This window comes from Talpa occidentalis, unplaced genomic scaffold (genome assembly GCF_014898055.3).
Source record: "Talpa occidentalis isolate TD23 unplaced genomic scaffold, MPIMG_talOcc4v2.1 talOcc4.14, whole genome shotgun sequence".
NCBI lineage: Eukaryota > Metazoa > Chordata > Mammalia > Eulipotyphla > Talpidae > Talpa > Talpa occidentalis.
In genome coordinates, this window is record NW_023601433.1 from 35,551,285 (window position 1) to 35,578,100 (window position 26,816).

Genomic DNA, 26,816 nt, shown 5'->3' on the forward strand with positions numbered 1-26,816 from the left:
TAATTTCCACCAAGGTTTGCTGTCTTTTTTTTTTTTTAAATTTATTTATTTATGCATACAAGAGCTGGGGTGCAGGCAGAGATGCAGGTGGGTGAGAGGATTCACCAGAGACAGAGTGGGGAGCAGAACAGGCAGACTGACTGAAATACACTGCTGAGGGGAGCAGCAGGCGAGATAGGAGAGATCTGCTGTGCCATGTGGGTTGCTGCCTGGCCGGCAGGGGATAGAACTCCTGCTACAGAGGCTGCGGATTGCTTCATAGCACGGTGCTTAACCCCTTATGCCACCAGGGAGGCCCAGTTTGCTGTCTTATTTATTGAAGTCTCTAATATTCCTTTTGTCAAGATAGTTCTAAACTGTTTTTGTAAAGACCTATATAGCTTATCTGTATCACTGAAGTAATTCTTTGACTGGCTTATGCATCATATTCAGCTAATGTTTGATGCAGATATTCTTGAATCCCAGAAGCTAAAACAAACATACAACCAGTCACCCAGAACACACAGATCTCTGCATGCCATTCCTTATCTTCTGTAGCTTTTTACAATAGACATTATTTGATCATGCCATCCTCCTTTCATAAGAATTTCCTAAATATTTTCCATAAATACTCCAGTTAATTTCTGCCTGTTTTCAAAAAAATATTACCTAAACATAAATTTTTATTCTTTTTTATCTGGCTTATTTTTTCAACATTATATTTGTTAAATTTATAACATGTTGAATGTAGCAGAAGTTTGTTCATTTTCATTGGTGGATCAACTTATATATGAATAGAATACTTTTTGTGTCCTATATAAAAAGTCTTTACCTAGACAAAAGTTGTGAGGATATCATCTTATATTATCTTTTTTTTTAAGATTTATTTATTTATGCATAGAATTGGGGTACAGGCCAGAGGTGTGGAGGGTGAGAGGATTCACCAGAGACAGAGTGGGGAACAGAACAGGCAGACTGACTGAAATACACTGTTGAGGGGAGCAGCAGGCAAGTCAGGAGAGGTCTGCTATGCCATGTGGGTCAGCTCCCTGGCTGGGAATCGAACTCGTGCTGCAGTGCCTGTGGATTGCTTCATAGGCTGCGACTCTTAACCCCTTGTGCCACCAGAGAGGCCCGTCATCTTATCTTATAGAAATTTTATAGTTTTTCTTTTTATTTTAGGGGTTTTTTTGTTTTGTTTTGTTTTGTTTTTACTAGGGTACAGGCCAGAGGTGTAGGAGTGAGAGTATTCACCAATGACAGAGTGGGAGCAGAACAGCTTGGATTTATAGAAATACACTGCTATGGGAGCAGTGGGAGAGACAGGAGAGGTCTGTTGCGCCATATGTGGGCTAGCGCTCTGGTCAGGGATGGAACTCAGGCCATAGCAGTGATAGCACAGAGACTTAACCCCTAGGCCAGCCAGGAGACTCCTAGGTTTGCTTTTTAAATTTAGATCTATAATCTACCTGGTATTGTTTTTTGTACATTATAAACTATAGATGGCCACATTTTGTTCTTTTCCAATATGAATGGATGCACACACACACACATGTGCATCCCAGCACCATTTGTTGAAAAGACAATCTTTACAGTATTAGGTCATCTAATCCTTTAAAATTATATATCACTATGTTTATTGAAGTCATCTTTAATTTTTGGCAGTAACCTTTCACAGTTTATTAGTAAAGTTTTTGCACATATTTCATTAGACTTATTCCTAGATTAGTTATTTTTAATACTATCATAAATGGTATACATTTTGAAACTTTCATTTTCAACCTTCTCACTGCTGGTATAGGGAAAAGCACACAGTTTTCATATTTAGACTGACTGTCACTTTCTTTTAATTATTGTTACCTGCTGTATTTTCTTCTGTCTTTTTGTTTTCAACATATTTGTATCTTCATATTTTAAATGGGTTTCTTGTATATTGCATACATAATTGAGTTTGTTTTTTTTCCTCTAATCTAGCAATACCTTCCTTTTAATATTATGTTTATACAATTTGATTTAAATTTTACTGTCTTGCTTTTTGATTTACTGCCTATCTACATTGTTCTCCTTTTCTTCTTGTTTTAATGTCTTTAATATCAGTTGAATATTTTTATGATTTCATTTTACCTCATTTTATCAGTGAGAAAATCTTTAGAACCAGAATTCACCTGGTTGCTAACTCAGACACTCAGCGTTAGTTTTAATGTTCTTTCTCCCACATAGGTATTCAATCATAACATTCTATCAGTTTGTCTTTTTTATAGTTACATATGAAAGTCTTTTTTTAATTGATGTTTAATTGACTTACAACTTTATATTCATTTCAACATAATGATTTGTATATACAGATCTTGCTTAACTTAAAATGGCATGTTCTGATAAACCCATCATAAATTGAAAGTGTCATAATTCAAAACTGCATTTAATGTACCTAACTACAGAACCACAGAACATTGTAGCTTAGCCTAGCCTATATTAAACATACTCAGAACACTTATATTAGCAAACAGTTGGACAAAATCATCTAACACAGTGTATTTTGTAATGAAGTGTTTACCTCATGTGATTTATTGAATTCTGTCCTGAAAGTGAAAAAGACTCCATAGAATACTCTTGAGCCATGTGATGGTGTGAATGACTGGAAGCTGCTGCTGTCCAGGTTCAAGAGAGAGCATCACACTGCTTATCATTAGCCTGGAAACAAGCAAAATTCAGAATTTGAGGTGCAATTTTTACTGAATGTGTATCACTTTCACACCATCAGAAAGTCAAAAAAATATAAATTGAACCATTGTAAACTGGGGACTATCTGTATTTTGAAATGATCACCACAATATGTCTAGTTAGCATTTATCCCCCCCATATATAGTTACAAAAACGTTTTTTCTTGTGATGAGAACTTTTTAGATCTACTCTCTTAGCAACTGTCAAATATTCTTTCTTCTCCACCCTTTACTGCTTCTTTACTGTTGTTCATGGGATTATCTCTTATCTGGATATTTACAGTTCTTTTTTGACTGATCTCCCTGTTTCCATACTTCAGAGTGATTTAAGCTCTGATTTCATTTTATCTGCTGTATACCTCACTAGAGTAATTATATGTAATTGTAATTGCTCATATACCTTTGTTTTCTTATCTAATTTATAAACTCCTTGAGGTTAGAGGCATCTTCATCTTCAACACCCAACAAATATGTGTTGAATGAAATAATATTTAGATACCAGAAGAAACTCGTAGATAGAATATCTTTCATCATGTGATTTATAACTGTCCTTTTATCATTCATCCATGAATATTTTTGTCAAATATGCAGCAGTCACAATGGGGGAATCCAAGGTTTGATCCTTGCCCAATGCACCTTACAAGTTATAACTGATTTTTCCTAGTTACGCTTTAAAAATGAAACCTGATTTATGAAATTTTGAAAATAAATAGTAATCACTATTTTATGACTCAGTAGTTCTGCAGGAATTCACTTAGTAAAAATAGAAAACTTGGGGTGTATTATGGAAAGTGTAAGAGACACTGTTTTTCCTCTTGGTTTAAAAAATATTGAGGTTAATATTAATAATTAAAATTTGCTAGTAAAGCACAGGATATGAAAAAAATGTTCTTTTTTCCTTTTCTAAAGGAGAGACTAAAACTTATTTATGAGGAAAGGAAAGAAATCCTGGATTCTCAATTGACGTTTTTGAGGTAAAATATTATCATCCATTTAAAGTCAAAGCAAAAGTATTAAATGTATTTGAATGCTTGTTGAAATGCCTATTTTATTCAATATAAGAATTACTTGATGATATTTTATATGCAATCTGAAAAATTTCTGCACGTTATTAAAGCATAAGGGACATAAAATTTTAAAGTCCTTTCCCAAATACCATTTCAAAGAACTGTCCACTAAATTATCACTTGTATCCCTTCATTAGTTGCAAAACATGTGTGTTTTCTCATAAAGGTAAAAATCATTAGCTATTCTTACAGAAATTATGCTTTTAAATTAAATAATAAAAATGAAGCACTCTAGTTTTCAAATTGCAAGAATTTCCCTCTTCAGATATTCTTAATTTAATTTTAAAACTCAACAATAACTTTATAGCTTGAGTACTTTTGTATATGTAATTAACTTGAATATACATAATGGGGTTTTATATAATTTCTTCCCCCTTTTTCCATGTATTTTTTTAAAAGATTTATATATTTATTTATACAAGCACTGGGTACAGTTAGAAGTGCGGGAGGGTGAGAGAATTCACCAGAGCCAGAGCGGGGAGCAGAACAGGCAGAAGGACCGAAGTACACTGCTGAGGGGAGCAGCGGGCAGCAGGAGAGGTCTGTGCGCCATGTGGGACCCTCACTGGTGGCCGGGGATCGAACCAGCGCTGCAGAGGCTGTGGGCAGCTTCGCAGCCCAGCGCTCAACTGCTGCGGCACCAGGGGAGGCCCCCTTTTTCATGTATTTTTTGATGTTTTTTAAAAACCCTATAAAGTCTATATATTATAGATTAATTGCTAGTGATTTATTATATATTATGAATAGAAAAAGAAACCAGGTAATATTTTTTGTGTTAAAGGTTATTTTAAATAATGGTAATGAAATATTTTCAAATCAAACTTTAAAATACTTTTTATAATTTTACTTTAATAAGTCTAATTAGAAAAATGTGGGTCTCCCCGATGGTGTGGCGGGTTGAGCACAGCACTGTGAATCTGTCTGCAGCCTCTGCAGTGTGGATTCCTGGCAAGCCAGGGAGATACCCACATGGCGCAGCAGACCTCTCCTATCTCACCCACTACTCCCCTCAGCAGTGCTTTCGGTCTGTCTGCCGGTTCTGCTCCCTGCTGTGTCTCTGGTGAATTCTCTCACCCTCCTGTGCCTCTGGCCTGTACCCTCATTTTGTATAAATAAATAAATCTTTTTTAAAAAAAGAAAAAAAAACAAAAATGTATACAAAATTTTCCAAGTCATATGTTGTCTAGAGAATTAGCTAGAGCGATACAAAAAACCAGAACTCTTGACTTGTAGAGACAAGTTATTGTTCATCTATTTTAATATGTTTTTATATTTTTCATACCTTATTCTGATTTCTGTAGAGATTTTTTTATGAAGAAATCTAATATCTAAAAATGATCTATTGTTGATTTCTTTTTGTCTTGTTATATTTTAATAACCACTATGTTTTAAAACTTCAGTTTTTAAAGTAATATATTTAATAATACATATGGAGTGTGCCATTTTTAGTCTCATAGAATTTTAAATTCTATGAGAATTTAAAATTTAAAATTCTATGAATTTTAAATTCATCTTTAATTACATTAACTATCACCTTGCAATGAGCTAGACTTGTTCCTTGCAGTCTTCTATTTCTTTATTTTCCTTTAGTAGAAATAATCCTTTAAGATTATTAAAAGAGGCATTTTCTCACCAAAAGAAATAAAATTGCTACTCTCAGAAACTATAACTATTTCTTTTCAGTTTTTTTTGTTGGCATTTCAAATAATCTTATCTACTTTGAGTGTTTTCTCTTTACATCTGACAAAAATAATATTGGAGACCATTTGACTTCGGAATGTGCTTCTGAAGTTCTTTTCCCAAATCCTTTGAAAGTCAGAAAAGAATGAAAGCTTATTATGTTGGAGAAATTATCTTGAGTATGAGTATGGGGGAAATAAAGTTCCTTTTTTCCAACAACAAAATGTACTGGAGGTAAAGTGCCTGGCTTTAGTTGTTCAAGATTTTATTTTATTTTTTTTTATTTTTTTTTTTTTAAAGATTTATTTTATTTATTTATTATATAAGCACTGGGTACAGTCAGAAGCGTGGGAGGGTGAGAGAATTCACCAGAGCCAGAGCGGGGAGCAGAGCAGGCAGAAGGACCGAAGTACACTGCTGAGGGGAGCAGCGGGCAGCAGGAGAGGTCTGCGCGCCATGCTGCGCCATGCGGGACCCTCCTCCGGTGGACGGGGAGCAGCCGGGGATCGAACTGCTGCAGAGGCTGCGGGCAGCTTCGCAACCCAGCGCTCAACCGCTGCGCCACCGGGGAGGCCCTGTTCAAGATTTTAAGGTCAACTTTCTCCTTTTTCATCTATTTAGTATTTTATGTATATATTAATATAAGTATATGTATATTTATATATATATATCAATGTGGGAGGGTGTATGTGTATACACACACACACACACACACACACACACATACACTCTACAAAAATAATGTCTGTGCGATGGAAGTTGACTTTACCAAAACTTGCTTGGGGTGGGAACAGAAAATATAATGTATAAGCTGTATAATCCTTAAAAAGTCAACTTACAGAAAAATTTCATCCAAAAGCTATTCCATAAAAGTAAAAACAAATAAAGAAAACATGCAGGGCCTCCCCGGTGGCGCAGCGGTTGAGCGCTGGGTTGCGAAGCTGCCCGCGGCCTCTGCGGCGCTGGTTCGATCCCCGGCTGCTCCCCGGCCACCAGAGGAGGGTCCCACATGGCGCGCAGACCTCTCCTGCCGCCCGCTGCTCCCCTCAGCAGTGTACTTCGGTCCTTCTGCCTGCTCTGCTCCCCGCTCTGACTCTGGTGAATTCTCTCACCCTCCCGCGCTTCTGACTGTACCCAGTGCATGTATAAACAAAACAAACAAACAAACCAGCAAACAAATAAATAAAGCATGCCTCTATTAAAAAAAAAAAAAAAAAAAAAGAAAACATGCACATGCACATACACACGCATACACATATACTCAAGCAATTCCTCAACTGTTTTTCTTTAGCAAGCTGCACATTTTCACATGTAGCTAGTACTTAATTAACTCTTATGATGAACAAGTTCCATATAACTTTCGTAGGGGGCCTCCTTGGTGGCGCAATGGGTTGGGACGCAACCTATGAAGCTGTCCATAGCCACCACAGCACTAGTTCGATCCCTGGCCGGCCAGGAAGCTACCCACATGGCAAAGCAGACCTCTCCTGACTCGCTCACTGCTCCCCTCAGTAGTGTATTTCAGTCAATCTGACTGTTCTGTTCCTCACACCTCTGACCTGTACCCCAGTTCTTGTATGCATAAATAAATAAATCTTTAAAAAAATAAATTTTGTGGTGTTGGTCTTCCCAAAAGGGTCAGATAAGTTTTTCTCAATAGGCCAGGAGTAAGCATACCTTGGCACCTTGATGAGAAACTGGAGATCAGTCAAAACCCTGTGAGCCTTTTTTTAAATCACTTTTTACTATTACTTAAAGAATGCAGATTATTTTAGGTTGAGACCAGAGAGGACCCTTAAGGCTAGGAGGAGCTTCTATCCTTAGCTAAATCTTTAGAAGAAATACCGTGAAGAAAGTAGTTTGGAGGGTCTCAAACAGTTGTAGATTTATCAGTGAACATTACCTCTTTACCTAAACTCTCAGGTTTACTTTCAGAGTAAGGATGAGCTATGCACTCCCACCCCTTGTCTGCCATGTGAAGTCTCCTACGCTTTCTCCTTAACACTGCAGGTCCCTAAATGCAGGATCAATATCCCTGATCTCCTCCATTATTCTTTAGAATTGGCAACCATGTACATTCTCCATATGTATGTTATTAAATCGATTGTTTTTTCTTTGCTAGCTCACATGATGGTATTTTGATTATTCATTCAATCCAACAAAAACCCAGATGAATATATGATTTCCTTTGAGCCTCTATACTTTGTATAACCCGCTGTCTTTTAAAATGGTTCTTTGTAGAGCCTCCCCGGTGGTGCAGTTCGATCCCCGGCTGCTCCCCAGCCACCGGAGGAGGGTCCCACATGGCGTGCAGACCTCTTCTGCCGCCCGCTGCTCCCCTCAGCAGTGTACTTCAGTCCTTCTGCCTGCTCTGCTCCCCGCTCTGGCTCTGGTGAATTCTGTCACCCTCCCGTGCTTCTGACTGTACCCAGTGCATGTATAAACAAAAACAAACAAATAAATAAATAAATAAAACATGCCTCTATTAAAAAAAAAATTTAAAAAAATAAATAAATAAATAAATAAAATGGTTCTTTGTAGAACTTTGTGGTTAAATAATTTTTTTTAATATTTATTTTTATTTATGTATACACAAGAGCTGGGGTATAGGCAGGGGGGCGGGTGAGAGGATTCACCAGACACAGTGCAGAGCAGAACAGGCAGATCCACTGAAATACACTGCTGAGGGGAGCAGCAGGCGAGACAGGAGAGGTCTGCTGTGCCATGTGGATTAGCTTCCTGGCAGGGGATCAAACTGGTGCTGCAATGGCTGCAGATAACTTCATAGTGCTGATACTTAACCCCCTGTGCCACAGGGACACCCTGGTTAGATAATTTGTTAATTTTTTTTTAAAGATCTATTTATTTATACAAGAACTGGGATACAGGCCAGAGACGTGGGAGGGTGAGAGAATTCACCAGAGACAGAGCGGGGAGCAGAACTGGCAGACAGACTGAAAGCACTGCTAAGGGAAGCAGCAGGCAAGACAGGAGAGGTCTGCCGCTCTATGTGGGTATCTCCCTGGCCGGCCCTGTGCTGCAGAGGCTGCGGAGAGCTTCACAACTATGCACTCAACCCACTGCGCCACCAGGGAGGCCCTTAATGTTTTTTGTCCTGAAGAAAAACGGGCTATAGCAAATTAATCATGTATAAAATCCATGTTCTGTATCTGATCTATTAAGTACTCTTCACAAAGAGGTTTATCACTTCCTTCAATTCAGGGATATTATATAATGTTGCTCCATTCCTTAGTTAAAAGAAACATTTATATTTGAGGTTTTATTTTTGTTCTATGGGTAATGCAATGGAGATGAGATCCTACAAAAATAAAATATGATATGTGGCACCTCAAGACCCCCTAACTTTTATGCTCCAAAGAGGTTCTGCCATCCACCACATAAAGATAAAGCATGCTCTTAGTGTGTAAGATTTTTAATGGAATGATTGTGCATAGGAAGGGAAGAAGAGAAAGGACATAGTTTCCTAATGAAACACACAAAGTTATCCATCTCCTCATGCATAAATGCTCAGTCAATCAGCGGGGCTACTCAACCCCAAAAGTTAAGCTCCCTTCTGATGGGGAACCATAGGAAAGGGTCAAAAGGGGGTAGGCAATTCTGGGATGAAAGGAACAAAATTTAAATAAAATCAGGGTAAAGGCTTCCTTTATTAGCTTTCCCAACTGTATCACTCATGTCTCTTTCAAGTGTCTCTACGTGTCTTGACTCCACACGTCACTTCCATGTCCCCCAGTTCCCCGATGTAAGTTCAAAACTGAGAAGCAGGTGCACCTTCATTCACATCTCTCTGCTTCATGTGTCTCCTCTAAATCTTCTGTATCTTCACCTGGGTGCTCAGCATCACCCTTCACTAGGTGTGGTAGAGAACCTGGAACCTCCCCAATATGTGTCAAAATCTTATAAGAACTTAATCTAGTGTAAACAACCAAACCTAATCTTTCACTCATGTCCACTAAGCCAATGCATGAACCATAAGAATGTCTTTGCAAAGAGTATTGGCCACCAAAGGAGGATTGCCACCAAAGGAGTCCACAATTGGCTTAACACCCTAAGGAAGCCATTTCCCTGCAAGGCAGGAGTACTGTGATTATATAAGGGGGAGAAGGAATGTGAGAGAAATGTGGGGCTTTGCATTTCCAGGTCCAAGGAGGTGCCTGGCAGTTTAGGGGATATGAGTTAAAGTGTTTGACTTTCCCAGTAAGGCATTTTCTCAGCAATCAACAGATGTGTTTCTGCTGTCACTATCAACTTCAAAAGAGCACAGAGAATTTTTATTAGGATATAACACAACCAGTTTTCTAAGTTTCCAGGAGCAAGTTATTGGTTAGTCACAATGAGGTGCACAAAAAGAAAGAACAAAGGGTATTTAGAATATAATTTCACTTATTCCTAATTTTTAATCTAGAGTAGTTTTTGTGGTAAAATGGAGATGATCTGTCTCTATTAATTATTTCATGCAGTCAAGCCTCATATTTTAAGTGTAAATTAAAATAATCATACTTACATTTCAGGGTTGTGATAAGAATTACTGAGATAGTATATGTAAAGCACCTCATAAAGTAAATTAGATAGTTATCACTATCACAATGATCATAGTTTTTACTGTAGTGATACATTTGAAAATAGTGTACTTTTACTTCACCTTTTGCTGAAAATTCTCCTTTCTTTTAGGAAAGACTTAGCTGAGTATCAGAAAAAATGTGCAGATCTTGAAGAGCAACTAAGGCATAAAGAGTCTCTTCTTGTCGCTAATATTTCTAAGTCTGTTGGTGGTATTTGTTTGAAATGTGCTCAACATGAAGCTGTTATTTCCAAAACCCATAATAATGTTCACATGCAGACCATTGAAAGATTGACTAAGTAAGTATGCCTCTGTGGAATTTTGGCGTCACGGAAAAGTATGTTTTTCAAGAGATCCTTTTATCCCACATAAATAACATGAAGTTAGTTAAGCTTCATGTATAAATCACATGAAGTTAGTTAAGCTTCAGATAAGGTGAATTTTTAAAATGTCTTTCACTGTAGTTTTCTTAAAGATAGAATAGGTAGGTTCTGCAGATTGTGATGTGGGATTTGTTTTCCAGAAGGGTCAGATAGGCTTTTTCCAGATGTCCAGATAAGGTCTTTTGTAATACTTCTCACTATGATATGGGAAACTAAAGTTAATTGATGCCCTGTGGGCCTCTAGAAGAAACTTTATCATTAAAGAATAGAGATTATTTTGAGTTGAGAGCAATGAATACCTTAAAGACTAAACAGAAACTCATCTTTCCATATACTTTGTCCTTCCCTAATTGAAGAGGAGATCGTCACCCCCTAACCTTTTGTTCTTCCCTGATCAAAGAAACAATCACTGGTCCCTGTCTTATGACTTTTCCCATCATAAAATGACTAGTCCCCATTTTATACTCATTTTATACTCTTTTCTGAGTAAAAATGAGATTATTCCCTCCTTGTCATGTGAAGTGTCCCCCTCCTCTCTCTTCTGTGCCCCAGGATTTGTACTTTAGGAGTTATACCTCTTTCTCACTGACCAAAATCAGGTACTGCTTAATAATAATAGCTACCCCATCCTGGCATGTTATTAAATTGATATTCCCTTTGCTGACCCATCTGATTCTGTTTTGACTACTTGTTCAGCCTAAAAAGAACCCAGGAGATGGGGGATTTTCTCTTGAACCCTGACAATGGATAACCACATCATTTCAGACAAGTAACTTTTTCTTGCTTAAATGTACACATACTTTTGAGTGGTATCAATGTATTACTGATTTTTGTTAAATTCCTTTCGGTAGCTCATACTGCATTGGAGAAGTTTCTCCTTTTCAGAAAGGAGAAATGATTTCTACTGTATTATCCTGGTGAGACAACCTACGTAAAAGAAATTGTGAGCTGATAGGTTGAGTTGCCTCAGTTCTGTTTGAACAGGTGGACTAAGTCATAGATTGGCGACTTCTGTCCAAACAATTCAGCTCACCACCCTAACCATTGGGCACCATGCTAGATTATAACCCTTAGATGCTGACTAGTGATTATCTCATAATTTCCTGGAAGGAGAAAGATGAGAGCCCAAATGCGTAGTAGGAATGTAACCTATCTAAGCATTCATGGGTATAGATCCACCCAGAACAAGCAATTATGTTGCCCTTCTGCTGCCCGCCTTGTGAACATAACTTTTAAATATCTTCTGCTAACTCCCTTTGAGGAACCAGGTTATATTCTCCTTTCCCAAGCTGACACCCTCATGCATGAATCTCTCTAAGAAAGCCTTGCCTGGTTTAGCTATAACTAGTACTGCCTGGAGGGCAAAACCCCTGTAACACTGGGGCTTTAGTTTAGCTAGTAATTTGGGGGTGGCTTATTCATTCAGTTTTATAGTTGACTTTGAAAGACTATGTTAGAAACTTCCCAGAAATGAGGAATAAGGAAATGTTGTACTCAGTTTACTAGACTTTCTTTTTAAATACAGTGATACTAATAATACTTATTAATATACCTAAAAATACTTAAAACTGATAGCGGAGAGAAGTATGGAATAACTTAGGAACGAAAAGCATTTCTTAAGCACTCCATATTTCAAGATGAAGCTCATGCATATGTATCAGACCAGCTTTCTCTTTTCCTTATTTTATTCATTTGGCCAAGAATATTCAGGGATTTTCTCATTCCTTTTTGCTCTGTTTTTTTTTTTTTTCCCCACTAAGTTTCTTAAATACTATTGATACATGTTTGGAGTCTTTTTTTGTTCATTTTTCTTTTGTCATTTATTTCATTGAATACTTTGTGGAAATATGCTTTTAACAAGAGGATATGCAGACTGATAAGCAATGAAGAGGATTAAACATAAGTCTCCCATAAGAATCAAATGTGTTAGCTTTTGATCTTGTTACAATCTGTTTGTTAACTAGTTAATAAGCACCGAGCTTTTTTGTTAATGTGTTTTTTTGAAACTTTGACTTTGATGGAGACATAATATCAGGAATAGACAAGATAATCATTGAATAGTAACTTGTTTTTTGTAGGTCTTAGAACTTTAAGGAAGATGACTATATCATGCCCCTCCTTACTTATCTGTAAAGATTGTATTTTAATTTTCTTCTAATCTCACAAGTTTTAGTTGGGGTGCATGTCATCAACAAAGCTACTCCCCTTTTATGTTAATGTGATTTTTTGAAATACAAATAAATACAAATTCAGTTTTGCTTGTACTTAATTTATATTTTATTTAAGTAGAATAATTAGTCTTGCTTTGATCTACTTTTTCACATAATCATTTGAGTATATTTGATCAAAATAATTAACTCCTTTTTTCATTATCTATAAAACAACAAAAAACCTTTCTCAATTAAAAACAATAAACAGAAAATTCTAAAATGAAGACCTCTATGCTCCCATGAATTTTGTAGTGATCTTATTTACAGTTTTATGAACTAGTAATAATTGCAACTTTGTTCAATATTACATGTTTCTTACAACATGACTGCTTTCCAAATGCCACAATTTTTTTAAATTACTTTACCTCTCAGACATATTTATGTCATTGTCTTATGCTGAAAGCTTTTCAAACTCAGTTTATCATTTTTTCAATTATGATTCCTTAAAGTTTATTAAATTTTTAAAAACCACAGTTGGCCCTTTTCTGATAATTTTGAACTTGGCAATGAAATAGAAATTGCAGGCAGTTACTTCAAATGATTTTGGTTTAAAACTTGAACTCTTTAACAAAGCATGGAATAAAATAGCATAGTTAATAGTCCAACATTACATTTTTTGCCTTCTGTGTATAGAAAGTTTCCCACCCACTTTATATTTGGTTCTACGTCACTTTTATCCTTTGTGTAAGTTCCATATATCATATAATCTTTTTGAAATGGATCAAAACCTGTGGAAACTGGTTGGCCCAGTTGGTGAGTCCTTACCTGCATGCTTAAGAACACAGGGCATGACCCAAGAGTAGATACATGGTGAGAAACAACAACAATAGGATTTATTTACATAGGGAGTGAGTAAAGGGAGAGGGAACATTTAAAGGATGACACATGGCCAGATGCCCTTTGTCCTATTCCTGATAGCATTTGCTGAGCAGAGACTGACATCCCATGCTAAAGCTGCATGGGTATCGCCACAGATAGCCATCCTCACTGGTTGCCTAACTATGGAAGCCCCAGCCATTCAATTGCCAATCTCATGGATACATGCTATCTTACATGCTATGCTATAACATTTTGGCATTTGGTTCAATTATTTTTTTTTAAAGATTTTATTTATTTATTCATACAGGAACTGGATTACAGGCCAGAGGTGGGTGATAGGATTCACCAGAGACAGAGCGGGGAACAGAACAGGCAGATTGACTGAAATACACTGCTGAGGGGAGCAGCGGGCGAGTCAGGAGTGGTCTGCAGCACCATGTGTGTATCTCCCTGGCCAGGGATCAAACTTGTGCTGCACTGGCTGGAGATAGCTTCATAGGTTGCGTCTTAACCTCTTGCGCCACCAGGGAGGCCCTGGTTCACTTCTGTCCCCCAAGAAATAGCTTAGTTTAGGCTACTTCTAAGAATTACTGAGGAGCTGGTTTAGACAGTCATCAGACCCGTGGGCTTTGTTAAATTGTAAGCATTATGTATGTTACCAGGGCATTTGAGTAATTCAACATGGAAAGTTCTATCCATGGAAAGACAAAATCTGTTCCTAAGTAGGTGAAGAATTTAACTGAAAGAGAAGGGGAAAGGATATATTTGTTCAAGTTACTGAGAGGAGAATCAACAGCATAAACCAAACCTCAGTAACCCCTTCTTAACACATTTACTTTTACTTTGAGGTATAGTTTTTTTCTACTTTGTTGCTTTTTCCCAACATCCTCCTCCTCCCCACTTTATATTAAACTAATTTTCTGTTTTATGGGCTTTAAACTACAACCCTCCATGTGCTAGTCCTCCCCACAATAGGTTATTATCCCATACAGATACAGTTTTGCCATGAATGTGCATGGCCTTTCTGCCTGCCCCTCACCAAATGAGGATAGAGGATCTCCATAGTGTGTGTTGTAATATGTGCTATGTTGACTCATACTCTTCTACTGTGTATTAATGCATTTTTCTTCCTGACTTAAAAATATATAATTGTTTGATCATTTCTTGTTGTGAATGTTCTTTTTGTACTGACAGAGAAAGAGATGACTTAATGTCTGTACTAGTTTGCATAAGGAGCAGCATGACAGATGTGCAGCAAAGAGAAGCAAGTGCTTATAAGCAGGTGAAACGAGCTGTGCAAATGACTGAAGAAGCCAATTTTGAAAAAACAAGGCAAGTCTAATACAATTAAAATAAAAGCATGCCATAATTGCTCTTTTTTCCCCTGAGTATTTCTTTGATTGTTGTTCTGTAACTAAACTCCTTTTTTCAGTTGAACTCTTTCCACACAAAGTGAATACCAATCTGTTATGTTGACTTTTCTGAATTAGACAAATTTGCTATTTGGAGAATTCTTACTCCTTCTCAAACACGTCTGTTTATCACTATTCAGAGAATGTAGTACAATGTGGTAAGGTATTTTGAGACTTGTGTGCTTAAACTTGTTATTTGCTGATAGTTTTTGAAGCTGTGAATATTTTCATATCCATAATCACTTCCATGTGCTCCCCCTGGAAGATGGCTGCTGCACTCATCCCCCTTGTCTGGCAGATTCCCACTGGAAGTTCATTATATAAACCTTACATATCAGGTAGATCCAGCATACATGGGCAGAGTGAGAACAAGTACAGCAGTGTTTTTTCTGAAGAAGTCTGGGTGCTCAGATATTCTTGGGAAGATATGGGACTTCGCCAACCCAGATGATAAAGGGTTCTTGGACAAACAGGGTTTCTCTGTTGCTTGAGACAAGTGGCTTGTGAGCAGAGTGGCCATGAAGTTACCTTGAGCAATCTGAATTTGAATATGCCACCTCCTAAATTTCATGATAACTAGCAGCATTTTGATCATCACACTGCTGTCTACAGAAGCAAACTGGCTATGCTCAATGGACTCTTTGAAAGCCTGGTTGGCTCTCTGGAGATAATGTCAAGCCAGTCCATATGAACTCCAACCTGCCTCTTTTTTTTAAAAAAAAGATTTATTTATTTATGCATACAAGAATTGGGGTATAGGCCAGAGGTTGGGGGGTCAGAGGATTCACCAGAGACAGAGTGGGGAGCAGAACAAGCAGACTGGCTGAAATACACTGTTGAGGGGCGCAGCAGGCGGAACAGGAGAGGTCTGCTGCACCATGGGGGTAGCTCCCTGGCCAGTGGGGCATCAAACTTGTGCTACAGATACTGCCAATAGCTTCACAGTGCTGTGCTTAACCACTTGCATCACCAGGGAGGCCCACCAACCTACCTCTTGACAGCATAGGCAGTGTCTGGACAAATATAAGATTCCTCAGGTGATGCACTTAGTGTACCAAGCCTGTACCCTCCCTTCTGCCTCCATTCCTCATGCCCCCTTCAAGAGAAAGAACAAAGTGCTCTGGAGACTGTGCCTAAACTGTCAGCCAGTATACCACTGAAAGGCAGCCTGTGTGCCATGCCTTTCCAGCAGCCTGGAACCTTGTCTCCATAGTGCAGCATCAAGTAGCATAGCCCACAGTGAACAGTCAGTGGCAGACAATATGTGGTTTGACAAGCTGTTCCTGAAGACTAAGCTGGACCTAGACAGAAACATGAGTGGCCAGGGGGTGAAAGAGATCATGCATGCTGGCCTAACCCAGAACCTTCCAGCACATTTATTGGCCCTGGCTGGTACCAGCAAATGGGGAGATTAAGCAAAGATGAGTTTATATTAGCTATGTATTTCATTCAGCAGGTCAGTAGAACACTGACCCCCCCCCCCTCAACTCCTATCACAGAACTTGGTCCCACACTCAGAGAGAGGTGTACCCATATAAGAAAGCTCCAGTAATCCTGGCTCAGGGGTGGTCAGTGGTGTGAAGGAGCGGAGTGACTTAAGTCAGGAGGTTGCCTGGTTACAGAGAGAAATACTGGAATAAGATGTTAGAGAGAAAGAAGAGGTCATCAGTAAGAAAGCTAATGACATCCAGAAATAATAAAACTGTCTAGACAAGGAAACAAGCAGTCGCAAAAGCTGCAAGTTCAGAATCAGGACCACCTGGATGAAATGAACCAGTAGAAAGCCAAGCTCCATTATTTGCTGAGCGACACCAGGCAGAAATGCCAGGACCAGACCCAGAAGATATCCTCATTGAAGACCCAGATCAAGACCCAGGAATCCAACCTCAAGCTCCAGGAATTTGATCTGACAACCAAATCAAAGCTAAATATGGTGCAGAATTGAATTAACACAGCTGGAGCAGAGCTTCCAGGTTGGGGAGGTCCAGTTGGAAACTATCATCAAGTTCTTCAAATTCACGCAGGACAAAATCAACCAGGCAAGAAACAAGCTCTCCCAGCTGCAAAACACACACTAGAAAGCCCAAAAGCAGTTCTCCCAGGTGCTTGATACCCAAGGCACCAGCCTGACCAACCAATCTGACCTGAGCAAGGCCAACTCCCTGACAGACAGGGTCAGTATGGGAGCTGTAATCCATTCTTTCAAAAATAAGACATTATTTAGCAACAACACACAAGAATTGCATTTAGATCCTTTCCAAGCTAAAGATACCTTCAAATCCAACTCATGTAAAGGAGCCGATCCTTTTAAAGGTGACCTGTTCCAGAGTGACCCCATTGCAGAACACAGATGACTTCAACAGATCCATTTGGAGGGGACCCTTTCAAAGAGACTCTTTCGAGGTTCTGCCTCCATGACTTTGAGAAAGGCAAAGAATGACCCATTCACCTCAGACCCTTTCACAGAAAAACCCCATCATTACCTTCAAAGCCCCCAAGTTCTGGCCCTTTCATCTCCTTCTTTGGAGAGGTAGAATTATGAAATATACCTTTAAAAGTAAAACTGCCCAGCGGAGCCTGCTTGGTTCCTCAGACTTTGCTGAGCCTCCACCACCTCCTCTGATACCTCCCTCCGTTCCAGCCATGTGGGACTGACAGGAGTGACACATTACAAAATAACAAGGGGCTCTGGGACCCCCATTAGTGAAAAAGATCCATTTGCTCCATCCTCTTCAGCTAAACTTTCTAAAGCATCTTTCTTGGGCTTTGCAGACTTCACTTCTGTAAGTTGAGTCCCCCCTGCTTGCCACTCCTTATACCCCGCCTCCACTTCCAGCTTCTTTGGTGTTGCCCCTCCCTAGCTTCTGTCTCCTGGTACCTTGTTATTCTATATTGCTGCTTTCTGTAAGAAAAACCATTTCTTAATAAAATGAAATAAAATAAAATGGTTTAGATACCCCTTAAAAAATCCATAGTTTTCTCTATAGATGGGAAATTTTGAGACTACCCAAATATGCCATAGATAATAATAATTTTGTATTTAGTAGCATCTTTAGTTATGATTCTGTATCTATTGTAGTCCCTTCTTAACATGTTTATTTAACATATTAATGACAAATCAGCCATACTTTTTTTTTTAAATAAAATTTTATTTTTATATTCCCCCATACAATTGCAAAAGCCCAATTCTGACCCCAATCCTTCCCTTCCCGCCCCCAACCCCCAAAAAGGGTCTCTGGTTCATAGTTTTTTGTTGATTTTGATTTTCACTTTCTTATATTCATTTTCCTGGTCCCTTATTTAAGTTTTCTAGATTCCTGCTATGAGTGAGACCATCCGGTATTTTTCTTTTCTTTTTGGCTTATTTCACTGAGCATGATCCCTTCCAGCGCCATCCATGTTGCTGCAAATTGCATGTGTTTATCTTTTTTGAATGCTGAGTAATATTCCATGGTATATATGTACCACATCTTCTTGATCCAGTCATCTATTTTTGGGCATTTGGGTTGTTTCCAAAGCTTAGCTATTGTAAACAGTGCTGCTATAAACATAGGGGTGCAGGTGTTCTTTGGAATTGATGTTTCTGTGTCCTTTGGGTAAATACCTAGGAGTGGAATTGCTGGATCATATGGAAGCTCTATGTTTAGTAGGTCCAGAAATCTCCACACAGCTCTCCATAGTGGTTGGACCAGTTTGCACTCCCACCAACAGTGCAGAAGAGTACCTTTTTCTCCACACCCTCGCCAACATTTGTTGTTGCTAGTTTTTTTAATATGTGCCATTCTCACTGGTGTGAGATGGTATCTCATGGTAGTTTTGATTTGCATTTCCCTGATTACAAGTGATGTTGAACATTTTTTCATATGCCTGTTGGCCATTTGCATTTCCTCTTCATAGAAGTTTCTTTTTAGCTCTTCTGCCCATTTTTTGACTGGATTATTTTCTTTGTTTTGTTGAGTCTCATCAGCTCTTTGCAGATTTTGTGATCAGTCCTTTATCATTAGTGTTGGGTGCAAAAATGTTCTCCCAGTTGGTGGGGTTTCTCTTTGTTTTTGTTATTGTCTCTTTTGCTGTGCAGAAGCTCTTTAATTTGATGTAGTCCCAGCTGTTTATCTTTGCCTTCACTATCACTGCTTTGGGTGATGTGTCTGTAAAGATGTCTTTGATGTGCAAATCCCGTAGTGTTTCGCCTATATTTCCTTCTATGTATTTTATGGTTTCAGGTCTTATGTCTAGTTCTTTAATCCATTTTGAGTTGATTTTTGTGTATGGTGTGAGGTAGTGGTCAAGCTTCATTCTTTTGCATGTAGCGACCCAGTTTCCCAGCACCATTTATTGAACAAACTTTCTTTGCTCCAATGCATAGTCTTTGCTCCTTTGTCAAAGATTAGTTGACCATAAATCTGTGGGTTTATTTCTGGATTTTCTATTCGATTCCATTGGTCTGTATGTCTGTTCTTGTTCCAATACCATGCAGTTTTGATGATTATGGCTTTGTAGTAGAGTTTGAAGTCTGGGAGTGTGATGCCTCCATTTCCTTCTTTTTTTTTCAGTAGAGCTTTGGCTATTCGGGGTTTTTGGTGATTCCATATGAATTTCATCAATAATTGTTCTATTTCTTTGAAGAATGACATTGAAATTTTGATTGGAATAGCATTGAATCTGTATATTGCTTTTGGTAGGATGGCCATTTTAATAATGTTTATTCTTCCAATCCATGAGCAGGGGATGTCTTTCCATTTCTTTGTGTCTTCTTCTATTTCTTTTAACAGTGTGTTATAGTTTTCTTTGTATAGGTCCTTTACCTCTTTTGTTAGATTTATTCCCAAATATTTGATTTTTTTGTTTCGATAATAAAAGGCATGGTTTTTTTGATTTCTTCTTCTTCAGATTTGTTGTTTGTGTATAGGAAGGCTACTGACTTTTGCGTGTTGATTTTGTATCCTGCCACTTTACTGAATTGATTGATGAGTTGAATTAGTTTTTCTGTGGAGATTTTGGGGTTCTCTATGTATATTATCATATCATCTGCAAATAGTGATAGTTTGACTTCTTCTTTTCCTATTTGGATTCCTTGGATGTCTTTCTCTTGTCTTATTGCTCTGGCTAGGACTTCCAGTATTATATTGAAAAGCAGTGGTGAGAGTGGACATCCTTGTCTTGTTCCAGATCTTAATGGAATTGCTTTCAGCTTTTCACCATTGAGAATGATACTGGCAAATCAGCCATACTTAATTGTGGTGACATTAATAGTTAACATGTAGTGATTCAGATGGTATTCTAGGCCTTTTAAATAATAGGTTACTTTTGTGATTCATTGCCTTATGTAGGGGTCACACTATAATCCATTAAGTTATTTGTATTTTCCTTAGACACACTACCCACATTTCAAGTGCTTAATAACCACATTTAGCTAGTGATTATTGTATTGGACAGTAGAGATATAGAATATTTCCACCATAACAAAAAGTTCTTTTGTTTAACATTGACCCAAGCCATATAGCAGTGTCAGTGTTTTGTTACAACATTGGGCTATTCAATTCTATCTTAGGTCTTTCTTAGTCATTGTCTTAACATTGTCTTAACATTATTGCTAATGTCCCTTGACTTCTAAAACTTACTCTCAGTCCTGACCAAATCTGCTTAAATATTGTTTCCTCAAACACTTCTATTTTTTTTTCATTTGTACTCAGCTATAGCTGTCCATTGATGATATCATGACCCTCAAAACCTCCAGTGAATACCTTTGTACTGATTCCATCTTATCTAGCCAGGATGGGGTAATCAGCATTCACTTTAGTCCTTACTGTCATTTTCAGGCCTTTGCTTTTAATTTTTAACTTCACATTTACTGTCAGTTACTAATACTTTTTGAAATCTAGTCTCTCCTCATCCTAATCTTAATATAAACAATCTAGAGAATACTATTAAACACTTTTTTTATAAGACTTTTTTTTTTAAAAAAGTCTTTTTTTTAAAGATTTATTTATTTATACAAGAACCGGGTTACAAGCCAGATGTGCGGGAGGGTGAGAGTATTCACCAGAGACAGAGTGGGAACAGAACAGGTAGACTGACCAAAATACACTGCTGAGGGGAGCAGTGGGAGAGACAGGAGAGGTCTGCCACGCCATGTGGGTTGCTCCACAGCCGGTGGGGATCGAACTGGCACTGCATAGGCTATGGACAGCTCCACAGCTCTGCGCTCCACTGCCTGCGCCAACAGGGAGGCCCAAAAGTCATCTGTTTTATTATGTTAGTTTATAAAACAGTTGTGGGGTTGTTGATGCTTTTTAAGAGCATTAGCATCTGAACATTTTCCCCTTTATCTTCTCCATTCAGGCTGCTATAACAAAAATATAGACTGGGTAAACAACAAATATTTGTTCCTTACGGTTCATGCTGAAAAGACTGAGATCAAGGCCCTGGCAGATTAGTTGTCTTATGAGAGCTCACTTTCTGGTTCATAAACAGCTATCTCTCAGTGCCCCACATGACAGAAGGCAAGGGAGCTCTCAGGGGCCTCTTTCATGCAGGTACTAATTCTGATCATGAGGGTACCACACACCAATGTGTTGCATATAATAACAAGGATTTTGAAACTATAGCTGTAATCACCCACCTTCAAATACCATCACATTGGAGGTTAGGTTTCAAAATATGAATTTTGGAGGGGCACAAACATTCAGTTCTTAGTATCCTCCACCTTATCTTCTTTCACCAGCCTTAAAGTTTTATTAGTATGCAGACTGAGGGGCACCCTTGACAGAAGCCTGCATACTTTAAGGAGGTTCTGCCATCCCCTGCATAAAGACAAATCATATGCTTAGTGTGAAAGAACTTTAATAAGATAGTGTGCAGAGAGAGAAGTGAAGAAAGATAATAGTTTTCCAATAAAACACCCAAAATTATCCATTCCCTCATGGGTTAATGTCCAGCCAAACAGGGTTGGTCCAAAGCATGCCACTGAAGTCCAAAAGCCTTCCTCAAGTTTAACACACCTTCTGGCAGGGAATCCACAGAAAAAGAAAAATCAGTACAAGTGTAAGTAATGGCTCCTTTGCCAGCTTCCCCACCTAAGTCTCTTCCAATTGTCTCTTATGTGTCTCTTTCCATGTTCCCCCATTCCCTGGTGCAAGTCCAAAGCTGAGAAGCAAATGTACCCTTTTTCCTCACATATTTCTGATTCCCATGAATCCTCCATATTTCTTCCAGGTCTCTTCCCAGTTCTCTTCAGCTTCTCCCTGCTCAGCTCCACCTTTATTAGGTGTGGCAGGAAACATGGAAACTTACTTTTTATGGAGCTTAATTACACTGTTACATTTTCAACATCCTTTTGAAAATATATATGCAACATTTTGACTACTGTAATTCTAATCTTTTGGCCCTTACTCTGCCTTATGTAACTCTCACATGACCTGAAGCATCTAGATCTCAGACTCTGGAACTGCTTTCTCTGACTAGAAATTTTTCTTCCATCACCTAGTTAAATATACCCAGTATTCTCTTTCCAGACTAGTTTTTCAGCTTTCTCTCATATCTCTCTATCTTTTGTAACCAGACAGGTTTTCTTCACTTTCCATTTAAATATGAATTTTACAATTAAGTTTACTCCTCCAAAACTCTGTGTTTTCTACTCACTGAATGGTCCCTTTGTCCCCTAATGTTACAGGGCAACTCCAGAGGAGTGGGGGTGACCTGGATGAGAGTTCTCAACCCCAAGCTTATGAGCTAGGGCCTGAACACCTGAAGGCAGACCTGAAGGCAGACTCACAGAGAGAAATAAAGTTTTATTTACAAGGGGAGAGTGAAGGGGTGGGGAGAGAGAGAGAGAAATTAAGAGTTTAATTGACTGTGAACTGAAACACCAGGTTACAAGTCAAGGCAGGAAATAAGAGAAGGAGCACACTTGTTCAGTTTTAAAACAAGCATGGTTGCTTAACTCCACCCTAGTTCCCAGCAGGCCTCAATTCAGGAAGTCAAGCTCATAGCAAACTGGGAATTGTAATCCCAGGATATTTTGTTGGCATGGAGATGAGGGTGGAGTCTGTTCAGAACATCACTGGCTAGGGATTTGCTCCTTACTGTTCCTCTAGCACTAATACTCCCTGACCAGAAACCCGGTTGTCCATGTCCTTTCCTTTGTGCTTAATTTCCAACTAATCACTTCATTTCTTAACTTTTCTTAAATTCTTTCCCCATTGTTAGCTTTCTTATTTAGGCCTCTCTTGGTTGTGAATTACAATGCTTGATTCCCCTTCCCTCACTCTATTCCTCACACTGCAATCAGAAATGACTTCTTTCAATTTTTATATACTTTATTTATATATATTTTACATCAGTACTGATTTTTTAAAAGTAGATTGATCATGTGACTTTGCAATTTAAAATCCTTCTGTGATTTTCCCATTACCTTCAGTATAATCTCAAATTCCTTCACATGTTGATACAGTCTTTCAGATTATTCTTCCTTTACCCTTCTGTGTCAGTCTTTAGTACTCTCCTTTTATACCCTGTCCTCAAACACTGACTTGGCAAGGCAGTGAATTTTAGAGTTTGGACATGGGCTTAACTAAAGTTAGTAGCCATAGATTCAGCTTTCAGTATTACTTGCCTTGTGTATGCTAGGGTAAGTTATTTACTTCTCTGTACTTCAGTTTCTCCTCATCTGTGAAATGGAAATAATATCTGATTCATAGAATTGTTCCTAAAGACTACTTTTTAAAGTATATATTAGTTATCCCAGAGAAAAGACAAACAAAATGGCCAATACAGACGCTAACATATCAATATTTACTCTAAATGTAAATGGACTAAACACTTCAATAAAAAAACACAGAGTCACAGGCTGGATTAAGAAACAAAACCCAACCTTTTGCTGTCTCCAGGAAACACATTTAACTACAAAAGATAAAAATAGGCTGAAAGTAAAAGGATGGAAAACAATCCTACAAGCAAATGGACCAAAAAAGAAGGGCAGGAATAGCTATACTTATATCAGATAAAACAGATTTCAAACTCAAAAAAGGTAAAAAGAGACCCAGATGGTCACTCCGTTATGATCAAGGGGATGATACATCATGAAGACATAACACTCATTAACTTATAACCAAATGAAGGAGCACCAAAATATATCAGACAAGTATTATCATCTCTGAAAACAGACATCAGTAGCCTTCCTATACACAAATAATAAATCTGAAGAAGAAATCATCAAGAAAACCATCCCTTTTATTACTGAAACAAAAACCCAAATCTAATACTTGGGAATAAACCTAACAAAAGAGGTAAAGGACTTATACAAAGAAAACTCTAAAACACTGTTAAAAGAAATAGAAGAAGACAAAAAGAAATGGAAAGGCATCCCCTGCTCATGGATTGGAAGAATTAACATTATCAAAATGGCCATCCTGCCAAATGCAATTTACAGGTTCAATGCTATTCCAATAAAATTTTCAATGACGTTCTTCAAAGAAATAGAACAAATGTCAATGAAGTTCATATGGAGCCACCAAAACCCCAAATAGCCAGAGCTCTCCTAAAATAAAAAAAGAAGGGAATGGAGGTTATCACACTTCCAGACTTCAAACTATACTACAAAGCCATAGTAATCAAAACTGCATGGTATTGGAACAAGAACAGACACACGGATCAATGGAACTGAATAGAAAATCCAGAAATAAACACACAGATTTACAGTCAACTAATCTTTGACAAAGGAGCAAAGACTATGCAACGGAGCAAAGAAAGTTTGTTCAATAAATGGTGCTGGGAAAACTGGGTTACTACATGCAAAAGTTTGAAGCTTGACTACTACCTCACATCATGCACAAAAACCAACTCAAAATGGATTAAAGAACTAGACATAGCAGGAATTTAGAAAATCTAAATAAGGGACCAGGAAAAAGACTAATTATAATAAACTAAAAATCAAAATCAACAAGCAACTATAAACCAGAGAAACACTACGTGGGTGGTGGGGGGAGGGAATAGGATCAAACAAGGGGGGTGAAAATTGTATGGGGACTATAACCAAGGTGAAAATGCATACATTGTGCAAAAGTGGAAAATGATGTAAAAATGTATAAAATTAAAAAATTAAAAATTTTAAAAAGTAAATATTGATTATGCAACTGCATGATATATATTTAAGTTATGTATGCTAAACAAATGCCATTCTAATAAATGCCATACAAGAAAAAAAATAAAGTGTATATTAGTTATCCTATAGAAATTAATATGAAATGTTTCCTTCATAAATGGTGGCTGTGGTAGTGGTTATTAATCTCCTTGCTTATGCTATGCTTTTGTCATCAGTCTTTGTGCCTGCCATACAAACTCTTACTCACTCTGTTGTCTGGATACATTTCCCATCCTTCATGTCCTAGCTTTACATGATCCCTTCTCCAGAAATTTTCTGATCTTCCATGTGTAGAATTGTGTACTTTTATGCCTTTATAGAAGAGTTTCTCAACTTTGCAGCACTGACATTTTGGGCTATACACTTCTTTGTTTTGAGATTGTTCTGAACATTGGATGATGTTAGGCAGCATTTCTGGCCTTTACATACTGGATTCCAATAGCATACCTCCCTCCCCCAAGTTCCAACAACCAAAGATGTCTACAGACATTACCAAATCGCCCTTGAGGAATGGATTGACCTCACTCCTCATTATGGCATTTAGCAAATTGTTTTATTATTGCTTATTTCTACATAGTAAGTATTCACTGAATATCTACTAAGGGAATTGCAATCTTTTCTCAGTAATACTTTATAATTCCTTTATTCTTACCTTTCCAGGTTACATTCTTTGTCAACATTCAGTGAAGGTTAAACCCAACCACACATTATTTTTCTCTATCTTACTTTGCAACCTTTAGTCATTGCTGAAAGCCATTTAAGAAAGTCACTGAGGGAAGGAAGGGCTAGGGGAGAGGTAAGAACAAAAAGGGAAGGAAGCACAGTGTGTGGTGCAGTGAAATATGGGTGATTTATGGTGGGTGCACTACAGTGGTAATACCTGGTGGGGATACCACAATACTACCTTAGTTAAAAATAAATGAATTACAAAAGAAAAAGAAAACCATTGAACAAATTCCACAGGAGAGTAATACTGGTCACCTTCAGTATAAGCAAAAATCTACAACCCCCAAATAGAACTTTTTGACATAAGCTTGATTTCAGGGAGAGGCTGTGGGTTGCTTTGGATATAAACTTCTCAGCATAAGGGTCTCTCCCTCGAGAAGACCTAATTTTATCTTTTGTCCAGAGAGAAAGCAGAATTTAATCTGCATGCCTTTTGCTTGCTTGCTTTTCTTATAAATTCCCTAATTGATCTTCCCTTTTCCTCCAACTCCACTAAGCCCCTTCCCCCTCCACCCCTTCTATATGGTCTCCAACTTCTCCTTTCTTAGCTCAACTATTTAAGATGGTATCTAAAGCTATGTGAATGAGTTAGGCATGCTGGGTCTCTCCCATGTTTACAGGAGATACACATGTTATCATTAAACTTCTTTTTGGCTTTTGTCTTTGTCAGTCTGTCTGATAACTTGTTTCATTATTTGCCAGCCTGAGGTATTTCCTTTGCACACTGATAGTTCTGTCCAACAGTTCTTTTCTCTGCATAGTTATATACTTCATTAATCAGTTCCAATCTTAACACCTCACTCCCAATAGATGATATATTCTTCTGTGATGGTAAGCAGCTGACAAGCATCTCCTTAACTCTTTCTTTTGGCTTATATCTGTCTTCTACTCACTTTTTCTTGCTTATCTTGATGTCTTCCCAAGATGAGTCTTTTCTCTAAGTTCCTTATATCCCCTACTACAGGGGCTTCAGGGATCTTGAGCAATTTATCATCCCACCTTTCTTGTAACTTTTGTCTTCTCTACTATTTTTCTCCCTAGCCCTATCTATAGCTGTTATTTTATTTAATGAACAGCAAAAACAGCCTTCAATAAAT

General features: G+C 38.0%; 1 protein-coding gene and 1 pseudogene across 1 annotated transcript in view; both read left to right on the top strand.

Moving 5' to 3' along the window:
* Nucleotides 1-26,816, top strand: part of SDCCAG8 (SHH signaling and ciliogenesis regulator SDCCAG8) — a 270,102-nt gene that overhangs the window by 42,246 nt on the left and 201,040 nt on the right. Inside the window, 3 exon segments of the mRNA XM_037509815.2 lie at nt 3,609-3,673; nt 10,139-10,327; nt 14,635-14,776. Coding sequence (XP_037365712.1) covers nt 3,609-3,673; nt 10,139-10,327; nt 14,635-14,776 — 396 coding nt within the window.
* Nucleotides 14,809-17,394, top strand: LOC119245102 (epidermal growth factor receptor substrate 15-like 1; annotated as a pseudogene).